This window comes from Emys orbicularis, chromosome 25 (genome assembly GCF_028017835.1).
Source record: "Emys orbicularis isolate rEmyOrb1 chromosome 25, rEmyOrb1.hap1, whole genome shotgun sequence".
In the NCBI taxonomy this organism is placed as follows: Eukaryota; Metazoa; Chordata; order Testudines; family Emydidae; genus Emys; species Emys orbicularis.
This window is the reverse complement of record NC_088707.1, coordinates 6,086,260-6,098,414: the sequence shown is the minus strand read 5'-3', so window position 1 is coordinate 6,098,414 and position 12,155 is coordinate 6,086,260. Positions and strand designations below refer to the sequence as shown.

General features: G+C 37.0%; 1 protein-coding gene across 1 annotated transcript; it reads left to right on the top strand.

The window, feature by feature from the left end:
• Window positions 1–1,817: 1,817 nt before the first annotated feature.
• HOXB9 (homeobox B9) lies at window positions 1,818–5,651 on the top strand. Its single transcript, XM_065422513.1, has 2 exons — window positions 1,818–2,325; window positions 5,416–5,651. The coding sequence occupies exons 1-2, from the start codon at window positions 1,818–1,820 to the stop codon at window positions 5,649–5,651; spliced, it is 744 nt and encodes a 247-aa protein (XP_065278585.1).
• The last annotated feature ends 6,504 nt before the right edge of the window (window positions 5,652–12,155 follow it).

Sequence of the window (12,155 nt, the reverse complement as noted above, 5' to 3'; positions counted from 1 at the left end):
TAGAAGAAGACACATCCAGGAGATTTAGACATATGTCATTCTACACATTCTGTAGCTGACTTGCTTGCATAAGACACATTTTGTAGGAATTAAGGGAAAATGTAAAGGCTTGGAGGTTGGTTTTTAAGTGCCTTTAACATTTTCCACTAGTAAAATGCCTTTGTCTTAGAGATATTTCACGCACATCTATAGCTATATCTCTATCAATATAGTAAGAGAGAGAGAGAGGAGAAAGATTTGTTTTGTTTTCTCTTAATTTGAAGATGGTCACTTAATACCCAATATCTGATTATTAGTCCGCTCCTAAAGACATATCAAATATACATCAGAGCCAATTTAGAAAATATTCTTAATGGGTAATATTAGCAAGTTATATTCTATTAACTTTAAAAATAATTCTGTGTTAGGAGAAGAACTCTAGCGAGATACAAGGAGGCAAATCCAGCCAGACTGTAGCTCAGATGAAGTCCGGGGATAATTTAGCACAAAGTCACAGTAGAATTTGACCGACATTTAAAATCTTAGTGTAACCCTCTTGGAAAGAATGCATCTCACATAATTTGGCTGGACGGACGCTGTTTCCTCTGCGCTCCAGACTAGTTAGTAGCTGTATCTCGTTAAAGCCTGTTACTCATTTCCTGAGCTATTAGCAAAAAGAAATCCACCCCATTAAAAAAAAATCATGTTTACATACAAGTGGGATATTTTTTCATATATGTGAATGTGGGAGTGGGGTAGGGTGGCGAGCCATAAGCTGCAGCCTAAAATGTGAAAGACTCCTTCTCCCCCCCCCCCCCCCACTTTCTTTTCCACAGGCAATAAATTCGAGGCTATAAAAATCAAAGCAAGCTAATGTAAGTGTTATTAAACTATTTAACCGTCACAAGTATAACGCGTTCTGTAACAAAGCAGGATCCGTGCCACACTGTATTTTACTAGCCTTGTAAAGTTAAAGGCAGGCTTCTAGTTTCAAGCGGTGTATGCAACCATTTCAGCCCTAGCAACGCAATCCTGGGCTTACACTGGTGAAGTACAGAGACATGCATTCTGACTTTTTCCATTTTAGACAAACCCAGCTATAGACAATGGAGGTATTATGGTCCGCCCGACAAAGTTATGATGTCAGATACATGACAATGACATTTGAAATTTCAAATATACTCCGGTTAGTTTCCTGTGTTAAGAATCCAATTTTTGACCCGTTCCAGAAGGGTTAGTGCTTTATAACCAGCCCCTTCCCTAGTTTAACAGCGCATGAATCTCTCTCGCTAATAACTAACTTTTTGGCCGAATTGTACATATTCTCCGGCTTGTTACAGTTGCACATGGGTAATTGAATGGCAAAGAATTGCTTCCCCCTCTCTCTCTTCCCCGCCACACGGCGGTTATTAAAGCCAGAGAGATCCGCGAGTTGTGCTTTTCCCCCCTTTATGTTTCAGAAGCAAATGTATGAAGGCGTATTAGCCCCACACTGTATGTTTCGTGGCTTTCTAAACTACTGACGTTTTGCAACATTGCATAAACATAAAACAATCCATCCTTGATATGGAATGCAAGGGCGAATGACAGCGCTGTTCAGCCCCCTCGCCTTCGATTGATTTACGCCTCTACTGACGCTTTATCAGGCGCACGAAAAAAGTTTGACCAATCATTTTGCTAGGAGCTCACAACACAGCAGCCCAACTGTACTTTGTTGGCTAGGAAGTTGGAGAAGGGGGTAGAGTACAAATCTAGATCTGTCCTATATATATATATATTTATTTATATATATTATTTTTTTTCCCTTCATTGAACCGTGCTTTGTATGATGTCTGAGAATGTCCATTTCTGGGACTCTTAGCAATTATTATGTCGACTCTATTATAAGTCATGACAGTGAAGATTCGCCTTCAGCTAAATTTTCAACTGGGCAATATACAAGTTCCAGGCAAGCTGGACATAATGATCATCTAGAATTCCCCTCTTGTAGTTTCCAGCCAAAACCTCCAGTTTTCAGCGCCTCCTGGACTCCTTTGAATCCACATTCTTCTGGTACCCTTCCTTCGGTCTATCATCCATATATTCAACATCAAAGCGTCCCTTCTGATAGCAGGTATCTACGAAGCTGGCTGGATCCAGTGCCCAGAACAGAGAACATACCCGGGCAGGGATCAGTTAAATCAGAGCCTCTGCTGGGGCACCCCGGGGAAGTCCATAAACCAGGAGCACAGGAGTACAATTTAGAAACTTCTGCTGGAAGGGAAGCGATCGTTTCCAATCAAAGGCCCAGCTTCGAGGACAATAAAGTTTGTGAAGGAAGCGAGGACAAAGACAGGCCAGATCAAAGTAAGTTATAAAAGTGAGGAAGTAAACAGTATAAAGGCTGAGGCGGTGCAATAAAACGGGACAATGCAAAGCAAAGTTAAAAATCATGTCTGAAAGAAAACGCTCAGATTACTGGTGCCAACCTAAAGGACAGGAGAGGGTGGTGGAGGAAAGAGGTGGTGGTGGTGGGGAAGAGAATGGCATTGCTTTGATTAAATCTCCTTAAGCAGTGTAGAGCCCAGAGCAAATGCAAAAAGCTTAATCAAACCTTCCTCTTTGCTGGCATGCATTCTTTCCTGACTTATTCAAAGGTCCAAAACCGTCGCTTTCCTAGCAAAGGGTGATGTTTGTGGGGAGGGGGGGGAAACGTAAATATTGGGAGGAAAGGGAATGGAGGCTGAAAAGTGGAATAAAGCCGAGGGAGGGGGTGAGAAAAGAAAAAGGTGGAAGAGTTCACGTGGAGAAGTAAACAGCAACAATGTCTATTTCATGCTAGCTGCTCTTATTTACCTTGAGAGATCCGAAGTTGACGGTCTGCCTCGTTGTTTCATCTGTCACGTTGCCTCTTTTTTTGTTTGTTTATGAAATGTAACGGTAGGGTCTGAATACTTCAGAACCACGCTTCCAAACAGGAAAGGGGGTCTGAACTTAATTAGGTCTTTATTTGTACTGTAGCCGATTGGTGAACTGTTAAACCTAATCATGTGCCTCTTTCGTGAATTGTTTTCTGAAAAGTGGAGCAAACGCTTGCATTTATAATACATGCATATCTATCTATCTATCTAGATAGATAGATAGATATAAAGCTGTGCCTTTATATGCATACACACACCCAGCTTTAGATACAAAACAAGGACATTCGAGCAAAATATCACGCGTGTTAGCTTCTCGCTAGCTCCTGCTCCTTTATTGTACCTGAAAGGTAAAACAGGGCTCTTCTCAGTTTAGAAAGAGGAGGTTGAACCCAGTCAAGATTCAGCACCGTTATCCATATTTTGTATGGAACGCACAAGTTTTTAAAACGAACTTGACAGCCCAATTCATAGTGTATCCAGGACCAATATTCGCCGAAGGAATATCTCTCCAGCACGTTTAGCATGTGTAATTACACATTGATTTCTCCCCCCTCTTAAATTATCGTTATTATTAATTTTTTTTTTTTTTGCAACGTGTAACAGATTTTGCAATTGCAACTACGTGGTTACAAATAAAACTATACATTTTCCCGGTGTGCAGTGGTGGCGTTATGTCTATCATTTAACTTACCCCGTGCACAAAAAGAAAGTCCCATTCTATTGTACTGGGCAGAGATCCAGAACAAACTGCGAGTGAGGTGAATGATTTGGGAGAATTACAGAGCCAGGCTCGGTGCTCAATGTCCCTGAAACGGACTAAATACAAATCTTGTCCAGGACAGCGTTATGAAGGTGCAGGTATCCACGCTAATAGGCTACTCTGTGGTTTCTACGGTACGTGAAATTAAGACGCAAATTTTGTTTCAAAGAACAGTTTGATTTTGGTGGAGGTTGATAGAATGCCAGCAAAAAAAATCTGTAACAGGACTGGAAGAGGGAGCTGTTTTTCAGAGGGCATTCCCACCACTCCCACTGGCTGTTTCGCTTTTTTGAAAATATTACATAATAAGGAAGCTAGTGCCGCCGCAAGATTTTCATTTATTTGTTGGATTTTAAAAGAACGACCTGCCCCAAAAATCATTTCTCATTGGCTTTCCTGGTTAAAGGATTGTATAGAATCACTAGATCAACCTCTTTTCCTGTATAAAATGTCATGTTTTTTTCCAAGAAGATCTTTTATGAAGAAGAGCCTCTTCGTTGCCATTAAAAGATAGGTAGCAGGACTAACGGTATCAATTATTAACAGCTTTCTTCCTCTTTAATATTTAATTCTGCATATTAGATCAAGTCAATTACATTAAGGAAATAGCCGTGCAAATTTGTAAGATGCAGTACTTACACTGGAAGATTAACAGGATTATTTTTAAAATATTCAATACATTTCCTTTTACGTAGAGGAAACATTCTGTTGGGGTGTTGTTGTTTTTTAATATAATGCTCCATTTAATTTATGTTAAGGTTTATGGCTTTATCTATAATTTCAGAAGAGGCAAAGGAAGTAAAACAGAAGAATGTGATCTGGTCATAATCTTTTCATTTTATTCCCCCAAGTTAACTAGCGGTCAGTCAGTTTAATGTTTACGTGTAATTAGTAGAAGTGTGCAAAGCATTTCTCCCCCCAAAAATATTTCAGCACACCTTCTCGGTGACAAATTCACCAGCATACCTTTGGCACCTAAAGCTAGTGTTCATACTTTATTTCTGATCTTTGTTTCAAAGTCTTTTTGTCTCCACCTGGATTAGATGAAATTATTGGAAAGTGTTTATAAAATGTTCTTATTTCCAATGCCATTTTAAGCGGGGAGGGGGATTATGCGTCTGTAACTTTGCTCTTTTCTATTGCATTACTTACATTTATAATACAACAGCAAATGCAATTGTATTTCTGGAGAACATTGACCAGAGCCCACCGAAGTGATGTTTATTGTATTAGGACTATTGCTTGGCATTTAGCAAAAAAATAGGCATGATTTATTGATGCCTTATTCAGAAGTAATCTATATATTTTCTTAAGTACAATGCAGATAGGAATGGATATAGCCATATGTATACACACATATCTGCAAAATATGCCTATAGATGCATAAATTACTCTCTGTCCATCTACAGACACACGTGTGTGTGGATTTATGCACATGTACACATACATGCATCTATACACGTATAGGTCCCGATCCTGCAAACACTTTAGCGCGTGCTTAATTGTACTACCTTGGAAACCAATGGGGCGACTCCAGGTGGTCAAGTTAAGCACGTGCGTAATTGTTTCCAGAATCGGGGTCCTATACATCAACCACACGCACAGGTGTGTGGATATACTTTTGTGAACATATATGCTTTTCACGTAGCCTTTTCCCGGTAACTCATAACTCAGTGGACATTTATTCATATATATATATTTGATGGTATTATTGATTAAGACCATTCTGAGAAACGAACAGGATACAGAGTATTGATCTTGCTGCTTGTCTTTCAGCCAACCCAGCGGCCAACTGGCTCCATGCCCGCTCCTCCAGAAAAAAAAGATGCCCTTACACCAAATACCAGACCCTGGAGCTAGAGAAGGAGTTTTTGTTCAATATGTACCTCACCAGGGACCGTAGACACGAAGTGGCCAGACTCCTCAACCTGAGTGAAAGACAAGTCAAAATCTGGTTTCAGAACCGAAGGATGAAAATGAAGAAAATGAACAAGGAACAGGGCAAAGAATAAGATACAGAAGGCAAATGCCATGCTCTGTCTCGCAGCTTACTCTATATTTATGGGTGATAGCTTCCGAACTATAAAACATGGGGGGGGGGGGGGTTGGTTCCACCTTCGCAAGCCGGAAGTTTGTAATTTTTTTCTTATTGATGCCAGTTAGAAAGCTACTTATGTGAAGGTGCAAATCCTGATTGAGGACATATGCTGGGTTTTGTTTTTATTCCTTGTTTTTTTGTTTTCATACAGTGTAGACATAGGAGGTCCATAGGCTGTGTTGCCATCAGGATCTCATGCCTCTATTTTTTAAATGAAAGACAAACAAAAAATCCGATAACAACCACCACCTTGTCACAAATAAACATAGTCCATGCCCACGACACATCCCATTGTCTTTCCGTAACCACGTTAAGGAGAATGATTGTGTCTCTTAACTGATCCCCACCACACACCCACATACATATATTGAAGTGGCAAAGAAACCAGACCATTTACTAGACGACAGACACATTCTTAAGATTTGAGTTTAATTGCCTACAACAAACCATTTTCAATTCACCAACTTTATAGCAGTGTGTTCGGATTAATGACAGTCAAATATCCCACTGCGCCTCTGTTTTTATTTTTTTATTTTTTATTGTTTTAATCGCTCTGTGGTGGATCAGTGACGTTGACCAGATAATTTAGTATAATCTTAGAAATAATCCTCCCAACCTGGTAGTTTTATATGGGATCATTTGAAAAGTCTATCAGAACAAGAGTGTTAATTGTTTAGCAAAAAAAATAAAAAATAAAAAATAAAAAATAAACAAACAAAACAAAAAAAAAAACCCCACAAACAAATAAAAAGAAAAAACAAAAACAAAAAAGAACCCCCTTCCAACTTATTCCTAACTTTTAGAGGAGGAAAAATGACATTTTTCTAGTTAAAAACAAACAAAAAACAAAAAAAAAACCCTACCTAAGTAGATCTATAAGAGAATGTAAACTTGTGTTCTTAGTGTTAGAGTATTTATAATTTATTGTGAAATGAATTTTCCTAAAGAATTAGATTGTTTCAGAGGTAAAGTGCCAAGGCTGTTGGTTGTACATTGCTTTCCCCTGATATTTCAGATGAGAAGTTTATACTTGAATATTTCCTTCTGATCTGTTAGAAATGAGTTTTACATTTATACCGTATTTACATTACATTATAATAAGTGCTGTTGCATTTTAACACGAAAAAGAACACTGTTACTGGTTGTGTGACATAAAAGAATTGTGATTGTCTTGTGGTTGCCTTTGGGGGGGGGGTGTTGCATTTAAGGTAACAAATATGTATCCTAATTGTTTACAAAAAAGGTCTCATTTCATGCTGGAAGGAATTGAATTCTCATCTGAAAGATCTCCTGGAAGTTTCTCTATACCAGTCCAACCAGGACTGTGATTCCCTTATCTCTCTGTAAGATTTAACTTTTTGGGGGGGAGAGGGGAGGGGATAAGGGTGGGAGAGGAGAGGGAGGGAGATAGGGAGGTGGGGGAGTAACTTTAGTACAAGTTGACTATATGGTGGGTATTGTAAAATGTGTCTGTGATTGTGTTTCTGTGAACGTTGACGCTTGTTTTATGTTTCCAGTGTGGCTTTTTGAGTATACGTTGAGATCTTAAATTGTTACTTTTCAAAGAATGATGACGAATATCAAAATAAACCTATCTTTTTTTTCCCGTGTGCACATTTGTATACCGAGCTACCAAAAGTCTTTCTAGGAATAACAGAGTGTATGGTGGCAAGTTTTAATAGAGAAAAAAAAAGTAAAAGAAAGAAAAAGAAATATATTTCTGGTGATGTGTGAGCAAAACAATACAAATCTAATTTCATAGACAAGAAAACTGCTTGTACTTTTAGGAGAAGATTTTTATACTACTTTTATGTGCTGATAAGCGATTGCTCTGTAGAGATTCCAGAGTGATATTTTCATTTTCGGAGAGTGCGCCTGCTTTTCAGATTATCCGAAGATCAGAGGCAATGGCGGTGCTTTTCTGTACACTGCAATTTACACAAGTTTAGTTTTCCCCCATTAAAAAAAAAATCTTTCAGTCGACTAGAAACCAGATCTGAAAATGTTTAAGCCCAATCTTCAAACGCTTTTTAAGCCTAGACTTTCTCACGTAAAACTTTCCAACTTTAACTTCTGGGGAGCTACAGTGGGTTAAATCTAACCTAACTTCACGTTGTATGGAAATTTGCCTTCCCAAAAGAAATTCCAAAAACCAGGATTTCCCCCCATTTTGAACTGAAAAAAGGGGGAAAGGATCATTATTCTAAATATGGGTTTACTTTCAAAATCATCTGAAATGAAAAGCAACGATTGGGCCTGTTAAAGTTTGGGGTTCTGTATTTTATAGTTTGTTTTCTCTCTCTCTCTTCATTTAATGAATGACAAATGAATCTAAAGTCTAGTTTTAACGAACTGAATATACTGCCTAAATCTGACATATGGCTCCAAACTGATCCGAAACAGGCTTATCTAAACACTTACTATTTAAAAACAAACAAACGATCAAATACTACCCATAACTTAATTCACTTGTTCAACCTACTGGACTCTAGGATATAACATCCCTTTTCACTTTCCTTAGCATTGTGGTAATGAGCGGATATCTTTAAGACAACCATGAAATAAGCTTTTTAAATATGGTAAAAAATGTTACTTCGTTTTAGTAGAGGATTTGGTTTTTTTAAAGAACAAATTGTTGGAAAACCTGTTTTCTGTTGCACAAGCCCAAATGTATTTTCCACAGATGTTTAATGCTCCAGAATAAAAATCGATTTTAGAACAACAATACCTATATCTCATTGTGTTATACTGCTTCAGCTAAAATTTCAGAAATATTTTCAGTGTGTTTCCCTGAGTTCTACAGTGGCTCGTTAAGTGTATTATAAAGATCAATTTTTTGCCTTTGTTGGGAAAAAAAGTGTCCATGGAAGAAAAGAAATGAATTCATTTCCAGGGTATTAAGTGTTTCCTGGCTTCCACTTTAACCTACTCCGTTCAATTTTGTAAAGTATTTCTGAGACCTCCCTTCTTGGGTTAGATGCACCGTTATTTTAAATCCAGATAGGCTACAATGGCCGTAAGGTGAGTGGGGAGTTAACAAAAAAATCTTTGCAAACGAAATAAAATATTCCCACCTTTGGTAGGAATGATCAGAATATATAACATAGGATTCCTTTTCCCTAGGACTTGATAAGTAATTCCCGATTTAGAAGTCGTTTTACACTTTATGTCTCATGCAGAAACATATGTGCCTGGAAAGTAAAACAAACAAACAAACAAACAAAAAATTAGATCCTAAAGTTCAGATCAGCAGGAAACAATGAGAAATACAGCCAAGATTCTCTTTCCCCTAATTTTGTTAGCATAAAGAAAGAGTGCTCTAAAAGGCAACATTTTGCTTTAAAAAGCTGGAGGAAAAAAATTCTCTTTCTATGGGGTAGCCCAAAGAAAACAAAAGAAGTTAAAAGATTTTTGGAGCTTACTGGAGAAAGAGAGGAAGGGAAGTAACTTGTCATAAAAAAATGCGTGCAGTGCGCTGCAATAAAAGAATATGACCGCTATAAAACTTTACAGGGTATAAATTTCTGAAGGTTAAAGAACTAAACGGCTGTAAAGCAAACAGTGCAAGAAAACTTTCAGGAGCTCCTAAATTACTACAACGACTTGGGGATGTGGGGAAACCCAACACGTAAATACTCTTTTTTCAGCCTCAATCACATACAAAGTTTTTGTTTAAGGGTTGTTTTTTTTAAGGGGTGGAGGTGGGGGGAAGGGAGTATGTTAATTTATTCTTCTTTATTCTTTTCTTGCAGATGCCGTGAAAATCCAGCACTCTGGATGCTTCCCTTTGTTCTTTCTTTCTTAGCAATTCCAGGCTGCCAGAATCCCGAGCCATAAACTCACAACAACAACAACACACATACACACACACACATATACACAGAAGTTCTGGCGAGACGTCTGGGCTTGGGAAGCTCTTTATCTGTTTACAGCCCTAGCCTTCCTCCTCCAGAGGAGAATGCCCAATTGTTTAGTCTCGGAATTTGAAACAATAGAGGTTTTCAGAAGCAAAATCATTTCCCCTACTTTATTGCTACTAAAACGACTGGATGGTAGGGATACTTTGCAGAAAACTCTGGGGCTCGCTTTTACTTTTTTATAACCATCTATCCGCAAAATTTCATGAACCGTTTCCTGATTTCCATGCTTCACCCCTCCCCCAACAAATAAGTTTTCTCCCCCTCCCACCCCCCGCCCCATCCCTCCACCTTTCCCCTAGTCTATTTTTATTGGATTCATCTGTTTGTGTGGCTAGGGGGATTTTTAATTCGGATGGTCGCTAGATGGCGCTGTTGCTCCATGTTAAAAATCACAGGCGAGCCAGTGCCTTAGCATTACGGCTATTTAATAACACCTTGATTTCATTAGAAACAACAAACTGGGTATTGCAGAAGAGTATGAATAATCCTGAGAGATAAAATATAGGGTTAATTATAGCTATTTTGCCGATTTTATAGGCTACATCTATTTTTCCCCTGCGTGTGTAAATTATATGAGATTTAAAAGAAGGTAAATCTGGGAATCTGGTTGCTAGGAGGATTTAGGATGAAACACGCATCTATTTTAAACGTTCATCTGAAAAACAGCTATTTTGTCTTCTACGCGGTTAGTTCGGTTTGTTAGATGACAATATTTTAATTATACCAAAATCTAAGATTTACATTTTCTGAAATGAAAAAGAATGAATCAAAGATTTGGGGGGGGGGGGCGTGTTTTTTCCTTTTAAAAATGCTTCTACAGTGTACTTTCTCATTTGTTTATTTAAAATTGTTTACAGTCATAGACATTAAATTATTTATCCATAACACATGTTTTATGGGTATTGAACCACGGTATTTTTGTATTTTTGCCCAACGGTTCGATTACATTGCTGATTGCTTGCTCAACTGATACCCATAGATATTTAAGAAAATATAAGAAAGGAGCCTAACCTCTGTATAAAGTTAATAAAAAATAGAAAATTTAACGTGCTGAAATACTTAGAAAGATTCCACTGGTCCAGCAACAACAACGATATAAAGTTTTGTATCTGTAAATTCATTTTCATTCTGATCTTTCCCCCCCTCCAAATTACGAAGCAATAATGGTTAAAATATAGTCTCACACATATAGCTAAGGAAGAAGCAAAACAAGGAAACACAAAAATACAATTTTAATATAAGATTTCTTTTAAACCTTTGTATCAAAACATTTTCTGGATGAATACTTCTCTTCACAGATACAACAAATTTATGACTTTTCATATAGAATTTTCTGGAACGGAATATAACAAAAGTAAAAGGATACATTATCTAAAGCAATAATTTTTCATGCAGAATTTAATATGTTGCTTACAAATCCAAAATTTAAATAGCTCTAAATTGTATTTAAATACGCTAAAACCCCCAATACATATTTAAATAGAAATACCTGTAAAATTAATAGAAGTCCATTTTATACACTCAATAAAATGCAAAATAATGAAAAGTTATGTTTTCCGTAGTATGCTTTTTCTCTCTCTGTTATTTCCTAATAAATCTTTCCTCTACTGGGTATTTATAAATTATCTTCTCTCTCTCTTGTTTTTTCTTATAATAGAAACATTTTCCTTTCATCAGGAATCACCAGTACAGTATATGAATGATTTAAGGTCAGCCATTGATTTCTGATGCATTGATGAGTTAGTACCACATGATGACTATAAAATTCTACTGCACTTGATAAAAATGTTAACTTCCAAGAACAACTGAAGTGTCTCCTTCTCTGTCTCTATCTATACCAACAGCTGAGTTTATAAAATGTTTTATTTTATATAAATATATACAGACATACAAGAACGTAAGTTCCTTTCTGAAAATACTTTTGTCTTTTTATTTGGGATTTTTGTTTGTTTGTTTGTTTGTTGCTGAAAATAATCATCCTAATTTTTCTAACAAAACACACACACACACACACACACACAAAACCCTGAGATGTTTTGCTGTTTACTCAGGTGATCTATCTATCTATCTATCTATCTATCTATCTATCTATCTATCTATCTATCTATCTATCTTCAACGATGAAAACAAACTGTACTCAATCGACAGTAAAATTGTCTAGAAAAATAAAATCTTAACTTGTCTTTTAGGGGAGAAAAAAATCGTATTTATGCTTCTGCAAACACTCCAACAACAATCATTACTTGAAAAGGATTTTGGAATAGGATAAAATTATCCCTTTGCAAAATAGAGGAAAAGAAATACTAAGGATGGTTTACAACTTTTATTCTCTGATCCTAACTTTCTTTCTTTCTTTCTTTCTTTCGTAAAATGTTTCTACTGTCAGTTTTTAATGTAAGTTTTTACGCAAAACAATAGAAAGAGTGACTGTCTAGCTGGAACATTTTAACTTTTTCTTATTAGCGTTTTGGAAGCAGATGATTGAAAATTGTCCCCCA

Bases quoted from the DNA above. Each gene is read 5' to 3' on its own strand.
- HOXB9 (XM_065422513.1), top strand. From the start codon at position 1,818: ATGTCCATTTCTGGGACTCTTAGCAATTATTATGTCGACTCTATTATA. The intron at 2,326-5,415 runs GTAAGTTATAAA...CTTGTCTTTCAG, and splicing joins CAAAGACAGGCCAGATCAAA to CCAACCCAGCGGCCAACTGG.